The sequence below is a fragment of the Leptonychotes weddellii genome, chromosome 3 (genome assembly GCF_054177405.1).
Source record: "Leptonychotes weddellii isolate Sample4059 chromosome 3, ASM5417740v2, whole genome shotgun sequence".
NCBI classification, from domain to species: Eukaryota; Metazoa; Chordata; class Mammalia; order Carnivora; family Phocidae; genus Leptonychotes; species Leptonychotes weddellii.
In genome coordinates this window covers 25017230-25044543 of record NC_138371.1, presented here as the reverse complement: position 1 = coordinate 25044543, position 27314 = coordinate 25017230, and the positions used below count along the sequence as shown (strand labels likewise).

The following is a 27314-nucleotide window of genomic DNA, read 5'->3' as shown; positions in this document are numbered from 1 at the left end:
TGGTGCGCGTGGGAAGCAGAGCAGGGAGAAGAACCTGGAAGAGCGCCGAGCAAGGACTGGGACTCTCTTGCTGGCTCGGTCAGCCATCTTAGGACTCAGATTTTCCTTATCAAAAGCAGCATTTTATTTTATTTATTTTTAAAGATTTTATTTATTTGAGAGAGAGAGAGACAGAGACAGCGAGAGAGAACACAAGCAGGCGGGAGAAGGAGAAGCAGGCTCCCTGCTCTGTGGCACTCAATCCCAACACGGTGCTCAATCCCAGGATCTTGGGATCACAACCTGAACCCAAGGCAGACACTTTCCTGACTGAGCCGCCCAGGCACCCCTAAAGCAGCATTTTAAGGTACAGGGCTGTGATGCCGGGTGATAGTAAAAGATGCTTTTTTAGACTTAGGCAGACCTGAGTTCAAATCTTGGGTTCAGCTATTAGTTTTGAGACCATGGGAAACACACATGATCTCTTTGTATGTCCATTTCTTAATATAAAACAGTGATAATAATGTATAAATGACATTAATACAGACAAAACACGGCACAGAGCCTGGCCGCTAGTAGGCACTAATTGGGAACATGATGAGAAAGAGCTCAGGTGCAGGTAACTCACAGGCCTGTTCTGCTACTTCTTGGTTCTCTGACAACAGATGCACTACCTGACCTCTCTGAGCCTTGATTTTCTCATTGATCAAATGCAGATAAAACGAATATTACTCTTCATAGGGGTGTTGTAAGATTGAATGAGATAATGTACATAAAACACTATAGGGTTTGGAATAGTAAGTACTAAGTACTTAGTAGCAAGTATTAGTCCTTTAATTATTTCATAAATTTATACCTATACATAATGTCTGATCAAAAATAATGTTTTTGTTTATTGTTATTCCATCAGAAAGCAGGACTTACCCTTTCATTGATCCTAGCTGATTTGATGTTTATCCTATCAAGTCAGTGGAGCCTTGATTCTGCTAAAGTTAGAGCTTAAAAGTGAGGCTGGAGAAGAGATGCGGGCCAGAGCTTCCAGACCTTTATAGGTCATACTAGGATGGTTGGGGTATTTTTCAGTGATAATGACAACAAATTTGCATTTTATACAGATCATTACCAGCATGTGGAGGAAAAATTGGAGAAAAGTAATAATAAAGATGAAGCTAGCATTTTTGAATGATACCCACATTCCACTTTCTGAGGGTTCTGCAAATATTAATTTAATTGCACTTCCTATCAACCCTATGAGACTGAGGCCAGAAGAAGGGTACCTGGCATTGCACAGCCACAAGTGGTAGAGAAGGAATTTGTCTAGACAGCTGGGCTCCAGAGGCACTCAATAAACACTATGGGCAGACTAGAGGTTTCTATTAAAATCAGAGGTATTTATTTTCTGTGGAGGAGGAGTGTTATAGAGGGATTCCTTTTACAGTATCACTGACAGCTGCTCACCCTTCAGTTGCTTAAACACCCCTGATAACGAGGAGTACACGGTGGACAATGCCCATTGTACACTGGACAGTTTTTCTTACCTTCATTATATCTATGCTTTGTCCTTCTACCACTTGTAGTTCTTCCTATTCTCTTAATCAGAAATAGTCCATCACCTGTCATGGACTTTTCAATAGTTCACAGTTTTTACTGAGATAGGAGCTCAAGCTTGTGCATGCATATTGCCTGTAAGCATACATACAATATTGTCTGCTAGCACGTGTTCTTCTCATTCACATGAGAAAATTATATCTGCGTTTCATGGTGTTCAGAAAGTAAAGCCATAACCATAGGTACTCTGCCATTTCGGTGTGTTTCAAATGCTCTGTCCCCCCATGTAAAATCTTCTTTATCAAATTCCTGTAGCATTTTGTATGTAGATTTCATAATTATCTCTTTCTTACATACTATCTTATTTCTCTTGACTTCATGTGTAATTGTCAGATTAAAAAACCAACAACTATGAATTACAAATGGACAGGAGTGAAATTCTCTGTTTTTACAATAGAGAACTGTCCAATGCTTGCTGATCAGTTCTTATGGATCTATTTTGCCACTTTCCTCTATTTGCTAAGTGTCTATTGAGCAAAGATAAAGTTTGACTCAGTGCAAGTCGTGAGCTACTAGGAAATGTATTTCCTCATCCATTCATTAATTGTGGCAGTTTCCCTCAGTCTCAGCCTTCCCATTGGTAAAACGAGAATATTCATGGCTATGAATAAGATTGAGTCTGCAGGGGGTAGATTTGAAAATCAGGTAAGAGCCCATTTATGAAACGACTTTATAAACTCCAACTTCTATACAAACATTATGTTAATAATTTAGGGTTAATGTTATCAACATTATCATCATTGCTATACGTGTACAATGATACTGGAAATGTCAAAGAAGACTTATACTGTCTGCTATTTGATTTCTTGGGGGTGTGGGTTGAGTCTGTAAAGAGGTACTAGATAATGCTAAATGATTTTACCCTGAGATGTGGAACCATATAACTTAGACTTGGAATTTTAGAGAAGGTAAATCCTAAGGCATTTTTTGGTTTAATCCCCTCATTTGAGAGATGAATAAAATGAGACCCAGAGATATCAGGTTGCATCTTCGTAGCCTGTAGCAATTTTGACTCATTCACCCATTCAACAGACATTCCAGGCCTTGAGCACAGAATGCAAGCAAATATATTCACAATGCATTTTATATTGAATTAGATAATTAGTTTTCTTAGTTATCTTGTATTATTTCTTGAAAATTATAAACTAAATCATAAACCATTAATAGTCATATGTATTTTCAAGGAAAAAATTATTATTTTTCAAGGAAAAAAGTTTATTTTTGAGGCAAAGAATCCTTTGCTACATAATATTTAAAAAATGCAACTGACATTGAATATTGCTCTAAAACAGTTGAATTAATGTAAAAAAATTAAATATGTTAGATCATGTGACTCCTCTGTACAAAACATTTATTCCTACAAACTCAATAAAATCTTGAATTCTATAGTGTCCTGATCTGAGCATGATAATTGGGTTAAGGGGTCATTTTATATTTATTTTGCATATAAAATAAAACTGTATTATCACATACATGGCATGATTTCAAAATTGCCTAATTTGATTTTTCATGGAATTCAGCTTGTCTCTAGATTCACTAGCTACGAGACTCCTGGATTCTGTAAATTTTCTTTTTGCTTTTACATTTTTGAGGGTTTTCTTGATAGTAATCTGACCTACATATAGTCCTCTGTCACAAAGTTCAGGTAGAGAGAGAGCTTGGAGCATCTCCAAAGGAATTTGGGGTCTCTGTCCTATCTCTTATATTTGAGATTCTTCTTTTTCTGATTTGGCCTTTCAAAGTCTAACTCTGATTTTCTCTGCACTTGGCCATTTAGAGTTAAGCAAATCAGATCCAGCTTTGGAAGACACTCTAAATGCTATTGAATATACAAAGGAAGTCTTACAGTTCTAAAATTCTATCAAAAGTTACTTGGCTAGAGCGCCTGGGTCGCTCAGTTGGTTAAGCGACTGCCTTCGGCTCAGGTCATGATCCTGGAGTCCCGGGATCGAGTCCCACATCAGGCTCCCTGCTCAGCAGGGAGTCTGCTTCTCCCTCTGATCCTCCTCCCTCTCATGCTCTCTGTCTCTCATTCTCTCTCTCGCAAATAAATAAAATCTTAAAAAAAAAAATTAAAAAAAAAGTTACTTGGCTAAGGTAGGGTAAGAAAGTTGAATAGTTTCAATTGGACAAATGAGCTTTAAAAAGTGGGTATTTTTGTTTCTCTTTCTTTTTACTTGCAAAAGCAAAACACCCTATATGATACCTTATCACCTTCTCCCTGCTCATGCAAAGGAAATGGAACGCCAGCAGGAAGGGTGGGTCCCATAATACAAAAGACCAAGAAAAGATAGCCTCTGTCATTTCTAGGAAATCTGCATGGCTCTCAGGGCTCCTGTACTTCCTCTTCTCACATTGTGAGTTATAGACACAATGCAGTGTTCATTTCCCTGGATCTCTCCTGCAGAATAATGCATTTCCTATTCCTAATCCTGACTGACAAAGTTCTATTTTCTAGGCAGACCTCTGTGCCTCATCCTCAACTTTCACAACTGCATTTTTACTGACATTCATTTCTCCATTTTCTAGAGTGTTAAAATTTCATTTACAAAGTCTGAATAGAGGGTAGTTTCTGAGCCTTGTTAACAAACACAGTGTGAGATGGGACAGGGAAAAATTAATGAAAGACAAGGATTAATAGCATTTTCTTAAAAAAGAATCTGAAATCTCAGTTGCCTTTCATATCAAAGGGCAAATTTGAAGCTTTGACGTTGAAAACTATCAAAGGCAAGTTTTTCTAGTTTTTAGAGGTAGCTGGTTTTGACCTATTTCCAAAGTATTTTGCAGAGCTGGAATTGTGCAATTGAGTTGCAGTGTGTTAGGAGACACAATGATGAAATGTTACTGAGGCAAAGAAAGAAGATTGTGAAGATACTACCAAATGTAAAAGCAAAAAGAAAATTTACAGAATCCAGGTGTCTCGTAGCTAGTGAATCTGTATTCAATTTATATTCATACAGTAAAATATGCCACTTTCCATATAGTGGAAAACCTTTTTAGGGTAGTGTGATAGATGTTCTGCACAACTCAGGAACACTCTTTTATCCTTCTTGTCTGGTTGAATAATGTGAAGAATAGACGTGTGCAAATAATGCTAGGAAATGTTTAATAATGTGCAAGTGCAAACTTTCCCTGTCTTTGATATTTCCATGTTATGCAAACTTCAAGTCCATTGACTTTGCAGATTTCAATGTGGTGGGGCCGGAATTACACTTTGGTCTGAGGTCTAGTTGATTCAACTGTGGTACATCCTTCCAATGGAATGCTGTGTACTGAGCAGTCTTGGTATTGATATGGAAAGGAATAAAAAATATCCTGTTGAAAGGAAAGAGCCAGTTGCAGAACAGAGTATACATTGCATTTTTTGTAGGGTAAGGGAAAATAAGATTATAATATCTGTATTTGTATATGCATAAGAAAACACTGGAAGCATATAAAATAAAGCAATAAAAGATGTTACCTATAAGGAGAGAGGCAGGGGCAGAGGAAGATAGGAACATGGGAAGGACTGAGATGTCTCAATGACTGTCTTTTTATACAGTTTGATTTTTGAAATGAGAATGTATTGCCTACATAAAAATATTAAAATGTAAACATAATATAGTCATTACGTATGTACTGAAAATGTTCTACCTTCAAGGAATAGTTGAAATAGCTTTTTATTATCCCGAATTTGTTCATTAATTTAAAAGTAACTTATTGATAAATTTATCATCTAAAATTAAATAATTATCATTATATCCCTAAAATTTCTTTTTTTTTTAAAAGATTTTTATTTATTTATTTGACAAAGAGAGACACAGTGAGAGAGGGAACACAAGCAGGGGGAGTAGGGGAGGTAGAAGCAGGCTTCCCACAGAGCAAGGAGCCCCACGTGGGGCGCGACCCCAGGATCCTGGGATCATGACCTGAGCCGAAGGCAGATGCTTAACGACTGAGCCACCCAGGCGTCCCATCCCTAAAATTTCTTTATAAAATTTCATTTATTGTCCCCACAATCAATGCTAGGTTTTGTCTAAGGAGAAAGAAACTGAGGCTTTTATTTATGTATCTTTAATGTATAAAAACTGCTTAAAGTGCTACATTAAAGTTTCAAGTGGAACTAGTTTTTCTCAACACTGTTCCAAACCAGTTTGAGTGAGATTGAATCAAACTTATTTTGAATTCAGTTCAATCCAACAAATATTTGTTGACTACCTATATGTTCTGTATTATTCTAGGCACTTATAATACATCAGAAAATAACAATGATCCCTGTTCATGTAGAAACTAAATTCTAGCTGGGGTGGGAGTGAAGCAGAAGATAAACATAACAAATAGGTAAATTATATAGTGTTTTTATTAAGTACTGTTAAAAATGAACTTTTAAAGTTAAAGATAAAATCATGGATTTTATGCAGATATAAAATGAGCACTTGTCAAAGATATTTTAACTCACTAATTATGGAGGGAAGCAGTAAGATGTTATAACTTGTTCAAAGAAGAAATAAATCACATACCTGTGTTTAGCAAAATGAATACTGAAATAAATTTATAAATACATGCAACAATTCAGTATTCATAAGGCAATGATCAATCACATTCCACTGAACACAACTAGTTTTCATTTCTATGCACAAAAATCATTTGCATCTAGTTTTCTGTTGCATTTCTACCAACAGGAATCATTTGCATTACTGTCAGCTTTCTATTGCATTTCGATGGATAAGAATGATTTGCATTATTGTCAGTATTCTACAGTATGTGGAGGTATAACATAAAATCGCTGGAACTTCTGGAAGTAAGAGGACTTTATCTTTCCAGTGATACGAAAAATGAAGTATCAGGTGCACCACATTCATTCATTTATTTATTTAGGATTATCTCAGAGAGAGAGAGAGAGAATGGGGGGGAGGGGCAGAGGGAGAGGGACAGGGGAAGCACACTCCCCACTGAGCGGGGAGCCTGACGTGGGGATCTGTCCCATAACCCTAAGCCAAAACCAAGAGTGGGACTCTCAACCAACTGAGCCACTCAGGCACCCCCATGTGCACCACATTTAAAAGAGAGTGATTTTTTGTGGCTCTGGAAATGTGGTTTTGAATCTTATTGCTATAAAAATAAACAATATTTATAATACTCTATAGCTAATAGTACAGAAACCAGGACCCATTACACATTTTTTTTTTTTTTTTTACTGGGTTGAGTGTTTTATGAGATTTGTTTTTGTCTACTTATTTTTTAATCAAAAGCTTGGGACTGGAATGTTCAGTAAAACTTAAAATGCTACTTAATTCTCACTGCCTATTTGCTTTGCCAATTTATTCATGAAAGTTTTTTTCATGTCTCAGATGCTGGGAACTTAGTGCTGGAAACATCAAGTGGATTTACCAAGCCCCAATCTTAGCAGCTATTGGGGTAAGTGTTAAAACCCTGTGTCATGGAAAGAAAGAAAAAGGATGCATAATTAAACTGCTGCTAAAACCAAGAGAAAGTGTGCCTCTCACTTTGTTCTACAAAGGTTTAGGAGACTCATATTACAGCAATAGCTGTTAGGAGAGTCTGGGCTGGGGATCATATCCATATTCATGGCTGACACTGAGATCCATGCAGAAAGCACATACCCTCCCTTTAATGAGCTAGCACATGGGTTCAGTTCTGGGGCTTCAGAATATCTGTGAACATTTACATGTTCAGGCAGCTGGAAGGTCCTAAAACTCTTCCCCCTTTACATCCATTATGTTAGAGCTCCACTTCAATGTTCTGATCACTTGGTAGTAGGTCAGGAGGAGGAAGCAAATAGCCAGAGAACAGGGGAATTACTAAGAGAGTGAAAAATGATAGTATGATTCATTATAAAGCATTGACTAAAGCTCTTACTTGGCATGCCGTCCCCAAGGAGTTAAGATGATTCCATATGGAAACATACCCCGCAGAATCCTGTCTGATAGGTCATGGGAAAAAGACTGGAGTAAACAATGCGAGGACCTTTTATGTCTGTAGTATTTCACCTACGTATTACATGTGTATTGTGAAAGAAAACAAAGTTACACTTCTTTGTGTCTGACACAACCCCCCAAAATGTTTGTTCTTGACTTCCCTTGAAGATTTTATCTCATTAGCTTCTCCATGATTTAATGAAGAAATTATACTTGTATTAATTCAAGATTATAAACATCTTAAAAAGAGGACTTATGTTCCCATATTAACTGTTAAATCCCTTGTAAGTAATGCAGCAGCACAGTTTTTAACTAAAATTTTTTTTGGTCTTTGTTCTCCACTTTCTCACATTTCTCATTTTGTTTTCTGTAACTTAATGCATCACCGGGTTTGTCATTATGTTGCCATGCTTGATGGCAGAGGGACAGCTATTAATGGGACTGAGGTTTTGTAGGATCTATCCATAATCAGAGAAAAGCTTATTTATCTCATAGGAAAAATGCAGAAAGAGAAATAGAGAAGCTTGAAAAGGACTCTTCATTTCAAAAGCCCATTAAGTAAATGTTTATAGGGGGAAATAAAATGTGGAACACTTTCAGAGAATCCAGTTTGTATCCTTGTTAAAACAGCCTGTTAGCGGGGCGCCTGGGTGGCTCAGTCATTAAGCGTCTGCCTTCGGCTCAGGTCATGATCCCAGGGTCCTGGGATCCAGCCCTGCATCGGGCTCCCTGCTCCACGGGAAGCCTGCTTCTCCCTCTCCCACTCCCCCTGCTTGTGTTCCTTCTTTCGCTGTGTCTCTCTCTGTCAAATAAATAAATAAAATCTTAAAAAAAACACCAAAAACAAACAAACAAACAAAAAACAGCCTGTTAGCAAATTAGACCCCATTTCAATGTCCTAGGAGAAGCTGGAAATGGACAGTAGATAAATGAATGAATGACTTAAATTTATAAACTCTTATTTTAATTTTAATGAAGTACTGCTATTTTAGTCTAGAGATAAACCATCCCATTAAACCATCTATTGATAAACTATATCCCTGGGGAACATCAGTGAACTTAAAGTTACAAATTAACTTTATAAAGTAGTGTCTGGTGTTTACTACTCTGATTTCCCTTTTATCCATTGATATTTTATCCTCGTCTGTGCTTCCCAGCCTTTAATTTTTTTTCCTCCTAGTTCCTCCACTGTGTTTGCTTGTTCATCGCTTGCCATCCTCTTTTTAAGGGGATAACTCAGGTCTTACTACTTTTTTGTGTCCTCAGTGCCGTGTACTGGAATCGTGAAATAAGAGATAATTAAATATTATATGAAAATGTAGGCAAATTTAAGAACATTAAGTTTGAGTTTTCATTTGATGAAAAGAAAAGACATATTAAAACTCCAAGAGATCCTTGCAAAATTAAGAATTGAAGCAAAGGATCAGGTCATGCTCCCAGGGTCCTGGGATCGAGTCCCACATCGGGCTCGAGTCCCACATCGGGCTCCTTGCTCAGCAAGGAACCTGCTCCTCCCTCTGCCTGCCTCTGTCTCTCTCTCTCTGATAAATAAATAAAATCTTAAACAAAAAGAATTGAAGCAAAGGACAGTGGACAAAAGTAAATCATAGGACGTCCTCCATTGAAACAGTTGATTTTTAACTAAAGCTTTGTTTTTTGTTTGCAGATCTTAGTTACTCACATGAGAAGTTTACTTGCTGAGGTTTCTAAATTGCAAAGAAAAACAGTAAAGTTTGGTGATTATAGAGGTTCTAGAAGATTCCCTGTTGGGGAAAGGGGAAAGAGAGCTAGAAATGATGGTATACTCAATGCATATGCATTTTAAAGAAAACTTAGATGGAAGCCATTTTCATCTTCTTGAGTTAAATGATGACACCTCCAAAGCAAGAATTCTTAAGTGTTTTTCCAATATCACAACATCCATTTAATTTCAAAAATCATAGTCATGATCTCAGGGTTGTGAGATCGAGCCCTCTGGGGCTCTGTGCTCAGTGGGGAGTCTGCTTGAGATTCTCTCCCTCTCCCCCTCCCCCCATGCATGCTCCCTCTCTTTCTAAAATAAATAAATAAAATATTTTTTAAAAAATCAGAGAAGATTCAAGAGCACCTTTCTGTTCACTGAGTACCTTTTTGTTTTAGTATAACAATTCAGTCATCACAGTTCCCTTTAAGATTCCCTCACTTTACTGTAGAACTAGTGTGTAAAGGAAGAGATGTGCCCCAAAACCCATCCTAGTGTTTTGAGTGAGGTGCTCCTTCCTCTCAGCTGTTCAGTGTCCTGAAGCCAGGAAGGATGATGCAAACAAAAACAACAAACACTGCATAGTGCCCTGCAGTGAGCACTGTTCTTAGTGCTTTATTTACATAGATTTATCTAATCTTCTAAATGAAGAAACTGCTCAAGATCACAGAGCTAGTGAATGGTGGAGGGGTATTCTAACTTCGGGGTCAGTGTCCCTACCCAGTGAACTCCCTGCACATACAATAAAATCCAACATCCCCAATGGTCTAGGGAAGACCCTGTCACTCGTGCCTACACCCTTTACATGCAATACCTCAGCCACGTTGTTTTCCTTTCAGTTCCTTGAACCTGTCCGCCTCTGCCTCCTCAGGGCTATTCCATATTCTGTGCTGTACCCTCGGAAGCCTGGGATGAGCTTCCTTCTATTCCTCACTTTAAATGCAACTTTTTCATGTGGTCTCCTTGATGCCTCCAATCTAAATTAGGTCACCTGTTATAACCCAAAGAGCAAGATGAGGTTTTTCCTTCTCAAGATCATCACAATGTATAAAACTTCTGATTGCTGAATGTCCATCTTGTGCACTAAGCTGTAAGGTTTATGTGAACAAGAACCATATTTTTCCTAAACTTCTATATTTCTAGTGCCTAGCAAGCTTCCTGGCACATAGTGGCCACTCAATAAATACTTGTTGAAAAAATAAAGCCGGCATATAAAGTAGATGCCCTGGGGAACTGGCAAGAGGGAAGAGGTGAAATAAGAGCACAAAGCAAAGTTCGGTATGATTACAGAACCTCTGAGTCCATTTCATGCAATCTTTTCATTTCCTGCTAAGCACAGAGCCCAATGCAGGGCTCGATCTCACGACCCTGAGATCATGACCTGAGCCGAAATCAAAGAGTTGGACGTTTACCCAACTGAGCCACCTAGGCACTCCACCAAAACTTTTAAATATAAGTTGGATCCCTCACTTAATTCTGGTTTTGGATATTAGAATAACAGAAATTCTATTAATTGGAATATGGTGTATCTGGGAGTAAAATCTGATAAAATGTGATCAGAATTTCGAAGCAATATAGGGAAGAGTTTATAGAGGATAAGCATTTATAGGTTCTAATTTGAAGAAGTTCTATCAAGAGAATTGAATTTTAGAGATAATCACAGACTTCAGTATAAATTTAGAAGGAATCACTTGATTTTGGAATCATAGAATCTAAAATTATTGCACTGTTATCTGTGTTTTGTTCATATGTGTTAAAACTATGTTTAAGAGAACTAGAGTCATAAAACAGTAATTTTTGTTCTGAAAATACGTATCAGCAAATATAACAATTTGTTATTCACCTGTAACATGTTGATGTTGATTTGAGGATGATTTTTAAAAATTCTTCTATAGGGTTTGGAGAGTGCATATCTCATTCAATCAATTATCCATTCACTCATTTAACAAATCTTGATTAAATACCAAGAACATTGCAGGTGCTGTGTGAGGCAATGGCCATGATACAGTCAGGAGACAGACACCAATTCTCCTGAAGCTTAAGCAGAGTGGGTGAGGCAAACACTTACACGTGACAAGTGCTGTGGTGGGGCTGGAACAATTTCTGAGAAAAGCTGACATTCAGCCTGAAACCTAGGAATGAGCTAACCTAGTAAGGAAGGGAGAGCGGAGAGAGTGGAAGAATGATCCAGGCAAAGGGGACTCTAGGAACAAAGTCTCTGAAATAGCCTGAGGGGCCAGAGGTTTCAAGGCTGAAATTTGGAGTTCTTTGTTTCAATTCATCTGTGGTTCACTTTGAATACATCTTTAAACTTTTAATTGAGAAAGAATCTAATGTTTATATTTGCATTATTTAAAAACCATATTTGCATAAAATTTGTTTGATGTCTGACTGGTTTTAATGCTTATGGGTGGTCATTTTATTCACCTCTCAGTTTCTTACTTCTTCGTTTTATCTGTACTTTGCCTGAAGTAGACCTTTAAGCAAAATTTTAGAGGAAGTTCACATGAGAGATACAAGGACTCTCTAAATAATTTTCTCTTAGAATTATTTCTATATCTTTTTTTTTTTTAAAGATTTTATTTATTTATTTGACAGAGAGAGACGCAGTGAGAGAAGGAACGCAAGCAGGGGGAGTGGGAGAGGGAGAAGCAGGCTTCCCGCGGAGCAGGGAGCCCGATGTGGGGCTGGATCCCAGGACCCTGGGACCATGACCTGAGCCCAAGGCAGACGCTTAATGACTGAGCCACCCAGGCGCCCCTTTCTACATCTTTTAAAATGAAATTTAAAAGATCTCACTAGAAGTTTCCACTTGGTCTTGTTCTTTTTTCACTCCATTTGCCCAGTGTATAATGTCATTTATACAGGCTCAGATGTTCCTTTAGCACAGGAATTTTCTTCTCTTACATTCTTATTGATTCGTTCAATTTATCATAATCTTTTCTACAGAGAGAGAAATAAATCTGCATGATGACTCTCAATTCCATGTCATCCATGTAATCATCTCTCCCCTCGTCATATGTGTCTTTGTTCCTTATCCCCCCATTTGGGAAGAGTCTTCAGTGGTCTTCCACATTGCTGAATGTGTTCTCTTGCTTTGTTAGATCTACTGTTTGCTATTTCTAATATTGATTTTAAAACTTGATCATATTTTAGATTCTTTACAATCTTTTCTTAATCCATCCTGCTCTTTAAGAAATTTCTGTCTCGGGCGCCTGGGTGGCTCAGTCGTTAAGCGTCTGCCTTCGGCTCAGGTCATGGTCCCAGGGTCCTGGGATCCAGCCCCACATCGGGCTCCCTGCTCATGGGAAGCCCGCTTCTCCCTCTCCCACTCCCCCTGCTTGTGTTCCCTCTCTCACGTCTCTCTCTCTGTGTCAAATAAGTAAATAAAATCTTTAAAAATAAAAAAGAAATTTCTGTCTCCATCTCAATCTACTATAACTCAACTCTCTTTTATGGGCAGCATGGTGCTGTGGTTGAGTCCCCGCTGCGTATCATCCAGGCTGCATGGGCCTCAGAGCTCTGCCACTTACTGGCTATGTGACCAGGAATAATTAGTGGAAGCTGTTACTCAGGTTCCTAACCCACAAAATGGGGGCGATGATGTGCCTATCTCATTGAACTGTTGTGAAGACTAAGAATCAATTCATGTCATACACTTAGAATAGTGAATAAGTAGTCGATAACTTAGTTCCTAATTAACCTTTATTCTATACTTCCCTAAATTATTCAGGGTAATTATTTGGAATTTTACCCAACTGGGGTTGGAGCTATCAGTATGTGTGTACATGGGTATATTTTGTTAACTGATCTTTTAAGGCAGCAAGGGTTTTTTTTTTTTTAAAGATTTATTTATTTATTTGACAGAGAGGGAGAGAGACAGCAGGGGGAGCGGCAGAGGGAGAAGCAGACTCCCCGCTGAGCAGGGAGCCCAACTCGGGGCTCAATCCCAGGACCCTGAGATCATGACCTGAGCTGAAGGCAGACGCTTAACCAACTGAGCCACCCAGGCGCCCCTAAGGCAGCAAGTTTTACCCAATCTTAGTTTTTATTAATTCTTTCCATAATCCATTTCATTGTCCTTAAATGCATCTTCTTAGTTATTAAACTGATGTATTGGATGTGTGTATCTTCTTTAGTCAAATGTCTGCCAGTTTTCAGTATTTATTTAGTGCGGTCCACTGGCCTGAGAGCAGAGTTCCTGGTCATGGGCTTTTTAATAGGAATAGAGTTCAGGGTTGGCCCATCTGAAGCCATCTCTAATTCTTCCTTTTCCAGGGATAGGAACTGGCCAGTGACACTCCCCAGCCGGCTCTGCTCCCATGGCTCTGCCAGCCTCAGTGCCTACCCTTTTGTCCCTTGCACAGTAATTACACAGCATCGCTTTCCACCATTTTCACTCCCAGCTGCACTGTATTGCTGGGGGCTGTGGTCATAGGGAGAGTGGAATTAACAGGGCACGGCATAAGTGGCCATTCAAAAAGAAGCACTCATGTGACATCTGTGAGCAGCTCTCACCCTCTTATTGAAAAATATTTTGCGTCTTGAGCCAGGTGCTGCAGTGGGTGAGGATGAATGGAGATCCTCAGCTCTCACGTTTTGCATCTTTTTATCCTCCTGAAGAGAAGGTGTAAGGTGGTGGTTAAGAATTCGCAGTACAGACCCACATAGACATGGTTCAGATTCCCCTAATAGCTGGGTAGCATAGGTCAAATCACTTGATCTCTTTGAGCTGGCGTTTCTTCACCCATAATAAAGGGACATAAAAATGCTTCTCCCATATTCGTGTGAGTTAAACTTGAGTGCTCAATAAGTGGCAGCTCTTACTAGCCTGAAGAATCCTTCTTCCACCAGCTCACAGCACACCTCTGTCCTTCCTCCCACGTATGGGATTCATGACTCAGCCCCTGGTTCCTATAGAAAGCTGTAAAATTAGTGAGAGGTGAGAGGTTCCTACAGCATAGTCAGTGGTAAAATGGCAAAGAAGGTGGCAGGGGGTTAAGGGCTGATCCAGTTGATCATCTGTATCAGGGAGTGGGGCACATGAATTACCCCAAATTCTCTAAATTCCAGAAATGGTTGAAAACACTACAAGATGATTTATTTCCAAGAATACAGATCTTGATGGTTCTTCTCTTCCTGCTATTACTCTCCCACTGACACAAACCTACTCTTGACAATCCTCTTTTCCATTATTCCTAAGTAGTAGCATTTTCTGGACTGCAGACATCTTCCTGAATAAAGGGACTCTAGTGGTTCAGGCTTCTACTTCCTCATGACCCTGGATCTGGAGATCTTTTCTTTTTCTTCATTTTTGATCCCTTCACTTCCCTTGAGGGCCTCAGACATAAAAGGGCTTATCTTACCAACACCTTCTCCCCATTTTTAAAACCAGAACTTGATTGTCTCTGGGGGTGCACACACCTGTAATATTTCAAATTCAATCTAATTGCTTGCACTGGGGGCCTTTTCTCATACAACATCTTGTTTGTGTGTGTATATATCTGAGAAGTGTTTAAAAATTTTTTTTTTAATTGAAGTATAATTAACATACAGTGTTAATATTAGTTTCAGGTGTACAACATAATGGTTTAACAATTCTTATGTTACTCAGTGCTCATCAAGATAAGTGTGTTCTTAATCCCCTGTATCTATTTCACCCATCTCCTCCCACCACTTGCTTTTTCAAAAAAAACCTTATACTTCACTCAATACTTTTCATATGTCATAAGAGAGACAGCGTCCCCCAAACAACTCTATTGTTCCTCTCCCTAAAATAGATACAGAAGCTGGGAGTTCATTTCAAAAAGGGGAGTTGGTTATATTTATAAAATAAGTATTATCCTTTATCCTGCCAGTCTGCCACAGGACTTTATCTGAACTTTGGTTTGGAAATTCCCCATGGATTCTGGCAGATCATCCCTTGGTATTTCTAGTTTCCAGCGCTGTTGAAACTTTTTATCTCTATGTTTTCATGAGGGCAACTCAAGAATCACTAGCTGTCCAATACCTTATCTCAGAGCCCCTCATTCACATTTGTGGAATAGGTAATTTTCAGTTTTTGAATACAAAGAAGTTCAATTTATATAAATTTTTATAAAGATCTTGAAGGCTACCTTAATAATGCTTTGTAATATTACCTTCTCTTTCAGCTCAATTTTATTCTGTTTCTGAATACCGTTAGAGTTCTGGCTACCAAAATCTGGGAGACCAATGCAGTTGGGCATGACACAAGAAAACAGTACAGGTAATTGCAGGACAGGCACCCACCAGAGGAAATATTTGGGTTACTATTTAGAGTAAAGAACAGATATTGATTGATCTGAAATGTCTCTGAGAGAGAAATCTATGAATATGACTTTTCATTTGGTTTAATTGTGCAATTTACCAGAAAAGTATATGTATTTTAGGAAAATATAAATAACCCAAAACCTTTAATGTGCTTAAATTTTAAGTATTAGTTAATATAATTTTTTTATCTGTTATTAGCATATTGGAATTTTCCCATAAACTGTGTGACTTCCTAGAAAATCTCTTGTTGATGATCTTGGCAGACAATTTTATCTGCATTCTTAAAATAATATCTTCATAACTGAAAATATCAAGAAAGTGAGTTTGCTGTATTGTTTCCAATCTGTCCATCAGACTGGCCCCTACCGAATATAAATTTTTAAGAGCTTTCCAAGGTACTGATTGAGTGAGGTCCATTATTCAGTCTTCCAAGAAGAAAAGGGCAAATTGAGAGTTTTTGATCATTATCAAACTATCTTAAGGGTGTGCCAACTTTTTCCAATGATCATTTTGGGAGTTCTGGATAATAGCAGCCTCTACCTAACTGGATATACACATCCATTAGTCTGGTGGATTTAGATTGATCTTTATAATCCCAAGGCAATAACTATTTCTTTTTGTCTTGGATTGTTATGAAATGCTATCTGAGACACAGAAAGGAAGAAACCATAGTCAGCATTTTGGTCCTGTGTCACAAATGTTCTCGAAACCCTTTGTTGAGTCATTTCCCTCTACTGTTTAGGCAACGTTCTCTGTCAGGCAGAAAAGATGATGGGTATGGACTGGAGTCTGGAATAGGATGCACAGTATGAACAAACCAGCAGCTGTAGGCTCCAGTCATTTGTAATGTGCTGCAAGCAGTCGTGTTATAAAGTAAATTGTGCTTAAGAGTTTCCAGTGAAGGGCCATGCTATACTCATAGCATGTCTCATGTTGCATCCCACTGATGAAGACAAAGGCCAAAGGATGATAGAACAATGGAAAATATAAATAGCTTTCCATTCTTCTCTGTAAAATGGAACAGTACAAAGGTTTTTGAAAGCTGTTTATTTCTCTAGCCCTGAATAAAAGCTCCTTATTTCTCTAGTTCTGAATGATGTGAACTTGTACTTTCAGTTAAAAGTTGCCCAAGAGATTTGAGAAACTCTGGAGAGAACAAAGGGTGAATTATCTTAAAAAATAGACTAGACAATATTTTGAGTTCATTCATAGGAGATTATTTCTCAAAATAATGGAAGAGAAACATTTATCAAGGATTAAAATAATCTACTATTCATAATTCAGAATAAATTTTAAATAATCTCGGCCTGGAAGTTTTTAAATTTTGGAGCCATTAATTTGAACAGGGTCTAGACTAATAGTAGTCATGGAAAGTATTTTCCAGTCAAATACATTTTTTTTTTAAATAGCTGAAACAGTATTCTTACTAATGTCCGAAGTTACGCTACAGATAAAACTATGGTGAGGAATAACTCTCTTTCTTTTTGGAGAGAAAAATGTGGGTACTTACTTGGCAGTGATTTGGGAATTCAATTCAGTATTTAGTTTCTGAGGCCTTAGATTACCAAATTTAAATACCTTCTTACTTTGTAAATAGACCTAGAAAAATGTAATTTGTGTCTTTGTCCCGGTGAAATTCTATATATGAGGTTCAATTTACACCCACTCATGTTTTTGTACCTTTAAACTTATATTTCATTTGGTTATTACCTTTGTCAAACAAATGTTCAAATATCAAATATATTCTTGCTAACAACGAAAAAATATATGTATATTATATTTATATTTCCAAATGGTGGCATCTAAAACAGTTTTTAAACACATTCTCATGCATATAACTCTCTGAAAGACTGAAAACATCTTTCAAAGCTGAGATAGTCTCTCCCGGTGAGCATGCACACATACACAAAGAAAGACTTTAGAAAAGTACATGGTATCCCTTCACTGATATAGTGGTTTAAAACTGAAATGAATTGCCTTCAACTCAGGTCATGATCTCAAGGTCCTGGGATCAAGCCCTATGTCAGGCTCCCTGCTCAGCAGGGAGTCTGCTTCTTCCTCTCCCTCTGCTCCTCCCCACTGTTCCGGCTCTCTCTTGCTCTCTCACTCAAATAAATAAATAAAGTCTTTTTAAAAAAGACTGAAATGAATTAATACGATCAGCTTTTAAGAAATTGTTTATTTTGAGATAACTGCAGAGTTATATGCAGTTATAAAAGTAATACAGAGATAAAATAAAACATACAAGTAATACAGAGTTGTAAAAATAATACATATATATGTAATATATAAAATATATACCCTTTACCCAGTTTCCCTCGAAAGTGACATTCTACATAACTGTAGTTCACATCAGTAATTTTAAAACAAAAAGGATTTTTAAACACACAGAGATTGTGTAGAAAATTAAATAATCTATCAGATTTAACAACAGGACTAATGCATTATTTTGTCTTTTAAATTACAACCCAGTCCCCTTGCAAAGTAAGAGAAGATTGCCAGGACTGGAAGAACATGAGATATGAAAAATGCAAAATTCAGTGGAAAAGAACACTTGAGTGTTTTGGCTAATTTGACTTTCCATTCAATATTAGACAAAAATTATATTTATTATTTTTTATTTTTGGAATAAATTCAACCAGTGTTTGTTATGCAATATCATAGTAAAGAGGACAGATTTTAAGGTTGAATTGTCTACTAATTGTCTAGCTTTGGGTGAATCCTTTCCTTTCCTGAGCCTCTATCCTCATCTGGACGTAGGAAAATAATGGCTCTCTCACATGGTTGGCAGAATAAAAGGAGGCAACCAGTATAGGATGTGACAGGGGCATGATAGCCAACAGCTTCACTGACTGAGTGCCCTTCTTGTGCCATGCAAGAGATTCAAAGTTAAGAAGACATGGTTTCTGCCTGCGAAGAAAATTTGAGAGAGAGAGTGAGAGAGATACTGATTTAATTAAAGTGAGGACAATGCCAGTAGAGAAGCACTTACAAAGCGTTACGTGTATAGAAGAAAGGGAAAGAGTAATTCAAGATCAAGAGGGATTGAAAAAGGCTTAGGGGAAATACTACTTTTTTAAAAAGCTAAGTTGACTCTTAAAGGTAGCGATTTCCCAGCACTTTTCACCTGGGGAGAGACATATTGCAAGAATTGGGTATCTATTTTCTAAGTAGGACGCTGAGTCCCACACACCATTTGATTCCTTTATATTCCTCCCATGGCTTTGCCCTTGGACGCAGAGCCACCACCATGTCTCCAGCAAGCCAGAAGGCTACTTTCAGCTGGTACACCCCTGATCATCTCATCAGACAGCTGTGCCTTTTCAGAGAGCCGGGCTGCAAAGATGTACAGTGTGCATGAGTGACCAGATGGACGCTGAGCAAATCAGTGCCCAGGATGGCTGCATGATTCGATGTGAATGGAAAAATCCATCTTTATGAGTGAACTGACAGACAGATGACCCATGTATCCATTGGCCCAGCATATGCCACTACTTCAACTTATTCACTGTCATTGAAGGATACATTTTAAAAGAGGATGTAATCGTAACTCTTACACAAATATAAATGAACACACCTCAAAGATTTTATTTCACTCATTAATGAAGGAACTGGTAAGGCATTACACATGCTTAAAAGAGAATTATGAATGCTAAAATGAATTTACAAATGGATGCAAATTAGCAAATTGTTAACATCCACAGCGTATAATTAGTGGCATTCCATTGGACACAATTTGCATTTCTATGGACAGAAATGATTTGCACTGCTGTGGTAGGCAGATTTCTAAGATGCACCCTCCAAGATTACTACCTTCCTGGTGTACATGCCCTATATAATCCTCATCCCCCGCGTACCTTCTTGAGCAAGACCTATGATGGGATAGTCTCTCCCTTGATTAGGTTACGTTATATTGGAAAGGTGATGGGGTAGTCACTCCTGTGACAGGCAGCCTGGAGAGAGATCCTCCTGCGGGCTTTGAAGAAGTAATCTGACATGTTGTGAAGGTCTGTGATTAAGACCTGAGGGACCTATGGCTAGGACCTCTCCGAAACTGAGAGAGACTAAATGGATATTGGTTTAAGCCACTAACTGTGGTAATTTGTTTCATAGCAATAGAAAATGAATTCAATTACTATCTGGTTTTCTACAAATTAACTTCTATCTCTACAGAGTTGTAAAAGAGCCTAATCATAGATAAAGAGAGAGAGAAAACCCAGATGGCTGAGCTAGCACGATTCCCACTAAATTTAATCTGACAGCTTTTTCTTACTCTGCATTGATCTAAACTGTCCCTGAACTTTTACATTTGTGATCGTTTCACAATGTGTTGTATTCTTTCTCCCTCTCTCCCCTTCCTCCCTCACTCCCTTCCTCCCTCCCTCCCTTTCTTTCTCTTTCTTTCTTTCTTCTTTCTTTCTTTCTTTCTTTCTTTCTTTCTTTCTTTCTTTCTTTCTTTTCTTTCTTTCTTTTTCTTTCTCCTTCCTCCCTTCCCTCCTCCCTCCTTCTCTCTCTCTTTCCCTTTCTCTCTTTCTCTTTCTTTCCTTTTCTTTCTTTCTTTCTTTCTTTCTTTCTTTCTTTCTTTCTTTCTTCCTCCTTCCTCCCTCCTTCTCTCTCTCTTTCCCTTTCTTTCTTTTTTTTTTCCTTTTCTTCCTTTCTTTCTTTTTCTTTTAACCTAGTTTTTGGCTCCTAGTCACACACAATAGGAACAATCAAAGTTAGCTTGATTTTGAGAATAGTCCCCAGGGGGATTTATCCATTCATCTTAAAGGAGGAAAGACAAAAGAAATTTTCTTTTCAGAGTGCTGTTAACCAAGACTTCTAAAGTTCTGCAAGTGTAGTTAATGCTGTCCCCCTTTATCTGATTAGACTGAATTACAGTATCATGAAGGTACTCACAGTGTCTTGCTCATATATGCAGTGATGGGAAGAGGGTAGCCACTAGTCAGAATTCAAGAGGACAAGCGTATCCCAAGGAGCCTCTGGAAGTTGAAAGGATGAGTTAGGTCAGAGAAATCCATTGTCTTATCAGGGATGCTGCCTTGAATGAAACAGACTTAAGGTCGAATTTTCAAATTAAGTAGACTATAGGTGAGTCAAGGTAGGAGGTGTGGGACTAGAGCAGCATAGGAGAAAGCCCATAGGCCACCAGGGAAACTATGGGTGTGAGGCAGAGCAGATGGCTCTGAGCCAAGAGGAGCAGATGGTCAGGGCACTACTGAGAGATACGAGAGGCAGAGGAGAATGAGATGGGGTAGGTATGCAACTCCAAATGCCTAAATTAGGCATTTCAATATGATTCTGTGGGACACCCAGCTCCTGTAGGAGCTGGAAAGATGGTTATAATAGGAAAATGGATGTGTCTGGAAGATGATCCTCCCTAGGAAAGCGTTAGACTGTGAGAGCTCTTATAAACTTCTAGGCCCTGTTCCCTCATTTTAGAAAAAAGAAAACTGAATTACAATCACTCAGGGAGTCACTGGCAAATCTAGAACCCGAATCCATTTCTGTTTAGCTTCACCCACACAGCTTATTTCCAAGAAGAGAACTAAGTATATAAGTAAGTACATAAATAAGGAAGGAAGGAAGGAAGGTAGGAAGGAAGGAAGAAAAGTAGCTGGAAGTAAGACCAGTAAGAAAGGGAGAAGGTTGCAATTGAGATTACTGAGGTATAAATGATTTGTAAAGAAGGGAATATTTGAGAAATAAGAAAGAATCAGCCAGATTTGACAGCTTCTTGGATAAAAAGTACAAAAGAACACATGGTGTGCTTGGATGTACTAGCTATCTGCTGTGCAAATGGATTACCGCAAACATCTGTGGCTTAAAACAACACACTCGCCATTTAACTGGTTCTGTAGGTCAGGAACCTGGGCACGGTTTAGCTGGGCCTCCTGCTTTAGGATCTCTTACGAGGCTCAACTGATATGGCAGTCAGGACTGCAGTCTTATCCTAAGACTGGGGAAGAATCCACTTCCAAGTTTATGAGATTGTTGACAGAGTTCAGTTTCTTGCTGGCTGGTGGCCAGTGTCCCCTCTCCTTGTCATCTCTCCCACTAGCTCACCACATGGTTAACTTGCTTCCTCGAACCAAACAAAGGAGAGAGTTTGCTAGTAAAATGAAAGTTACACTCTTATGAAATGTAATCACAGAAGTGACATCCCATCATTTTGGCTGTAATTGATCAGTTAGAAGCAAGGTCCAGGTCTTTGCCCGCACTCAAGGGGAGAGGATTAACAAGAATGTAAATACCAGGTGGGGGATCATTGGGGGCCATTTTAGAATCAATCATCTTAGAAACCCGGGGTTCCTCCAGTTACACAAGAAAATGTATATGAAGAGGTAGTTAAGGGAAATAAAGTCAAATTGCTTAGCTTGCAAAAAAAAAAAAAAGCACAAAACCTAGAAGTATAGGTATTTTGTAGAATATTTGACAGAGGATATTTAGAGAAAGTAGAAAGTATTGGCCACATGAAGTTCATAAGAAAATACAAAATGGTTAATGCAGATCCAACTGTAAGAAGAGACTAGGGAGTAGTTCATTTTAAAATGAACAAAACAAGCCAAAATGTGGCCTATGAAAGTAAAGACAGTTAACATGGATTGAGGTAATACTTGTTTTAAGTCTCAAACATACATGTTAAAATAAATTTAGGACAGAAAAAAGGGCATTTCATGGCTTTATGAAAATAGTATCCTATGCCAGGAGAGTGGAAATGAGATTAGAAAGATTTAAGGTACGGGGCACCTGGGTGGCTCAGTTAGTTAAGTGACTGCCTTCGGCTCAGGTCATGATCCTGGAGTCCCAGGATTGAGTCCCGCATCGGGCTCCCTGCTCAGCAAGGAGTCTGCTTCTCCCTCTGGCCCTCCCCACTCTCATGCTCTCTCTCTCTCATTCTCTGTCTCTCAAATAAATAAATAAAATCTTAAAAAAAAAAAAGATTTAAGGTACAATAATCATGGGAAATGAGAATAAATTACTTGATTTAGTATAAAAGGACAGGAAGAAGGGGGGGGAAGCTAGCAGGAGCCATGGGGTCCAAAGAGATGGAAAAAAATGCAGCCCCTGTTAGCTCTGCTAAGCTTCGCTTTTTTCCCAGCAAGCTGTCTCTGCTGACAGGCACTCGAAGTTGATGAATAAAAAGGCTTGGTATTCTCTTTCAGGAAACTGGCCAAATCAACCCTGGTCCTCGTGCTGGTCTTTGGAGTGCACTACATCGTGTTCCTGTGCCTGCCCCATTCCTTCACGGGGCTGGGCTGGCAGGTCCGGATGCACTGTGAGCTCTTCTTCAATTCCTTTCAGGTAGACAGCGCCAGCTAGTAATGTGGTTCTTGCATTCTGCTTTTATTCCCCCTCCCCTTGCAACTTTGTTCTCTGCCCCTCTGTCTGGCTTTCATGGACCTGTCCCCAGAGGGCCATGAAAAGGCAATACTCTCTGGACCCTGTGCTTTTAACCTCTGGCCATAGCAGGAGCTGCTTCTCACAAACATGCCTGGGCAGCGAGACAAGAAAGCATTTTGTTGTAGAATATGTAACACGTACAGAGCAGCGCGTGTCTATGGAAAGTAAACGAAAGCCAAAGAAAAAGCAGACAGGGGAGAGGGGGGAAAAAGGGAAAGGAAGACAACAAAGAAGAAAAGGTAGCTTCTACCCATTTTATCTCATTTGAAAATATGATTACCATCACCCCTCACTTGGCTCTCTGCAGACACCTATCTTCTCCTCCTGGCCACTCGCTTGCTGCCTCCCATGGCTGCCTTAAATCTAGTCTCCATACAAGGGTCTGAAGGATCTTAAAAATAAATATGGTCATGTCCCTTATCTACCAGAAGTACCCAGAGGTTTCCCACTGCACTCAGAATAAAATCCAAATGCCATTTGCTGGTATGCCCAGCCCCCTGTGGCCGGGATCCTGTCCAGCTGTGATGTCGAGTGCCATCATGTTCCCGGTTGCCGGCTAAGTTTGAGCCCCACTAGTGTCCCTCGAGCTCATTCTTGCCTCAGGGGCTTGGACTTACAGTTCCCTTAGTAGTCTGGAAGGCGCTCCCCGCTAATATTCACAAGGCCTGGCTTCTTTTCACTCAAACCAGCTTAAATGGTCATCTCTTCAACTCAGTCTTCATTCAATGTATCTTCTCCATTCTTCTCTTTCATACCACTTGTTTGGCCTGCATAACCCTTATTATCTTACATTTTTCTAGTGTGGCTAGTTGTTTATATTTTATCCATCATCTGTATTTCCTTCTAGAATGTAGACTAAGGGAACAGGGACCTTGTCTGTCTTGATTGAATTGTTTATCCCTGGCATGCTGAGCAGTTTGCCCTGTAGAAGCTCAATAAATATTTTTGAATGAGTGAAACAAAAAGTTTCTTTGTCTTTTTACCATATAATAGCCTAGGTCTGTAGTTTCCAGCATTCACAGTGTATAAATATCTCTTACCAACCAGGGAATATTCTGTGATCCTTGAGTGAAAACATAAATGAAGCTAATATAAGCTGATAAGAAATCAGTTATTTGTGTGTCTTGGAGTGTTTTATTCAGTTACTTGTTTGGTTCAGCTGACACCAAAGAAGGATCTCAGAAAAATATAAACTTAAAGATTTGGAAACACCAGGAGAGAATAGTTCATATAATTTTCTGAAGGAAGCATAACACAACCCAGTTTTGCAATGTATGTATTGTGATATAAGACACTTCAGTGCTGTGACCTTCTTGAGTTGTCAGCATGCTAACTTTCTCTTTTGTTCCCCAGGGATTCTTTGTGTCTATCATCTACTGCTACTGCAACGGGGAGGTAGGTTTGAAGAACCCCCCCGGACATCCCACAGCTCTAGCTGCGAGTAAGCTTGTAAATGGTCATCGCGGTGTGACCTGAATCTCTTTAGGATCCCCAGGAATTACAGGAAAAAATGAGCAGGGAGAAAGGAGATATTTCAATCATACATGATTTTGAGAGAGCAAGAATTAATATAAATAGGCTAGAGTCTTTCTCTTCTAGCACTTTTCAATGTTGATTCAGTTGGAAACTCTGATAGCAAAAAACCAACTTGTTGGAATGTAAATTGATACTTGGAAGGACAGTGAATTCCATATTCCAGTCAATACTTAAACTGATATTCAATTTCAAGTTCTCTAAGAAACTAAAAAAAAGTTGTCTTGGGATAAGAAAGAAGTTTTTTTTTTAATATTTTATTTATTTATTCATGAGAGTCAGAGAGAGAGAGAGAGACACAGAGGCAGAGGGAGAAGCAGGCTCCCCGCCTAGCAGGGAGCCCGATGCGGGACTCGATCCCAGGACCCTGGGATCATGACCTGAGCCGAAGGCAGACGCTTAACCATCTGAGCCACCCAGGCGCCCAAGAAAGAATATTTTGATATTTTCCAAAACTATACAATGATGACAGGACGCTTTCAGTTCATTTAGGGGTTGGCTGGAGAGAAGTAGCCCTACTGTTCTTTTAGGTCACACCAGCATACCAGATTTCCACTGTTTTCCATGGAACTTCCAGATAAGCTCCTTTTTGGTAAATGGCAATAGCAGTAGAATTGAATCTTCAACCACAGGTTGGAAGCAAGAATCCTACCCCATTAGTAATGCATTTGCAGTGCCTGCTTTTCATGTATAAGCTTCTTCCCCATTTTTTTCCTCCTTCAGTCCGCCTATGCAAAAGTGATAGTATTACATTTCAGGTTGAGCACCTTCCATGCCATTCTTCAGCGGGCTGGCACTATTTATCTCTCCTTCTCTTCCAACCCATAATCCTCTTTTCCCTCTCCCACAAGTCAGATCTTTCTTTCTTTTTAAAAAAGATTTATTTATTTGAGAGAGACAGATGGATCGCGAGCAGGGTGGAGGTAGGGGCAGAGGAAGAGGGAGAGAATCCCCAGATTCCCGGCTGAGCGCCCAGCCACCAGGGGGCTCTATCCCAGGACCCTGAGATCATGACCTGAGCCGAAATCAAGAGTCTGATGCTTAACGGACCCAGCCACCCAGGCGCCCCAAGTCAGATGTTTCTATGGGCTGCATTTCACATTATATTAAAATGCTAATCTTGGATCAGTCCTTCAGCTCTCTCAAAGCCTCCGTTTATTAATCTCTGGTAGGATACCTATCTCCAAGATTTTTCAAGGTTGAGAGAGAGTATGCACATCAAGTCGCTGGCACACAGTGGAAACTCAGTGATCACCATCACTGAAGGGCAAAGGTCCATGTAACAAGGCTGCAGGGTCTCCCTGATGGTTTCTGACGCACAGTGTTTCCTGCGACTTAGGTTCAGGCTGAGGTGAAGAAGTTGTGGAGTCGGTGGAATCTCTCCATCGACTGGAAAAGGACGCCCCCCTGCGGCGGCCACAGATACGGCTCCGTGCTCACCACGTTCACCCACAGCACCAGCAGCCAGTCGCAGGGGGCAGCCAGCGCTCGCTTGGTGCTCATCGCAGGCAAAACCACCAGGACGGCCGGCCGCCAGCTCGACAGCCACGTGACTTTACCCGGCTATGTCTGGAGTAATTCGGAGCAGGACTGCCTGCCACGCACGATCCACGAGGAGACCAAGGAAGGGAACGCGAGGCTGGGAGAGGAGATTGCAATGGTGGAGTCTCCCAGGCCCTTGGAATTTAACCCGGACCCGCAGGGAAGCAGAGGAGAAACCGAGGATGTTCTCTGAGTCAACATCTGTGACTTCGAAGAGTTGGTCCCTCTGGTTGTGTTAGGCGAGCTTGGCTGGCATTCCTCTGCTTGAGCCCCAGAACTGAAAATTCGGGGTTCAAAGTGTTACTTCACAGAGGTTTTCAGGTTGCATGAATTGGATTCTATAAATAGTAAAGACACAAAAGGAGAAGTGTCAGTGGAGTAGTTTATTACCTTCTTTTGGCATTAAATTCTCTTCTGAATTGTCGTGTGGTACTTGCTCTTTGATTGTTCATTTTTTTCCTGCTACTTTTGGGTAGAAAACGTTTCAATTGCTTGGCTCTAGTTTTCTCTCATAAAAATATCGCTCTGGGTATGATAGAGATCATTCCATATGTGTCATTTCCCTTTTAAGAAATTAGCAGTCCTTTTCCTCATTTTAATGTACTTCTACCACTGCATTCCTTTGGCCTGTGCATAGGAGCAATTAGGGTCTGAAAACATACCTTGCACAATGAAAGAGCTAAGCACAAGTACACACTGGAAAAAAAAAAGTGGCTGGACTTTGATAAGATAATAAATTTGTGAAATATCTGTTTCTTTCTAGAAACAAGGAAAATTACTCCAAATAGTACTGCACCTGTTCCTTATTTGGAATGGCTCCCCCATGGCCAGCCAAATCTCAGGTGTTCAGTCCTCCATAAACATGACATGCCACCCGGTTTGCTCCGTCAGTGAGCTTGTGTCTGCAAACTGGTTCTGTTTGTAATCCTGTGTACGGATGGTAAGGCACGCTGCATCGGGGCCTTTCTCGTCTTTGTTGTATTACTATATTCCAGATGGCATGTGGAATAAATTAAAAGTTTGTTTTAAAGATACATTTTGGGTCACTTTTTTTTTTTTAAAGATTTTATTTATTTATTCATGAGAGAGAGAGAGGCAGAGACAGAGGGAGAAGCAGGCTCCTCGCAGAGCAGGGAGCCTGATGCGGGACTCCATCCCAGGACCCTGGGATCATGACCTGAGCCAAAGGCAGACGCTTAACCAACTGAGCCACCCAGGCGTCCCCATTTTGGGTCACTTTAAAAGATGTTCTCTCAGCGTCTAACTTTGTTTTTGAGAACCAACCAAATGTTCCTTCT

The 27314-nt window shown here is 39.5% G+C and overlaps 1 protein-coding gene across 1 annotated transcript in view; it reads left to right on the top strand.

Annotated features, from left to right (window-relative positions):
* PTH2R (parathyroid hormone 2 receptor) overlaps positions 1–27068 on the top strand; it is a 77635-nt gene extending 50567 nt beyond the window's left edge. Inside the window, exons 9-13 of the mRNA XM_081813751.1 lie at positions 6918–6984; positions 15399–15493; positions 22704–22842; positions 24295–24336; positions 25814–27068. Of these exons, the coding sequence (XP_081669877.1) occupies positions 6918–6984; positions 15399–15493; positions 22704–22842; positions 24295–24336; positions 25814–26209 (739 nt within the window). The 3' untranslated portion in view covers positions 26210–27068. The remainder of the gene's footprint in view (positions 1–6917; positions 6985–15398; positions 15494–22703; positions 22843–24294; positions 24337–25813) is intronic.
* Positions 27069–27314: the final 246 nt, after the last annotated feature.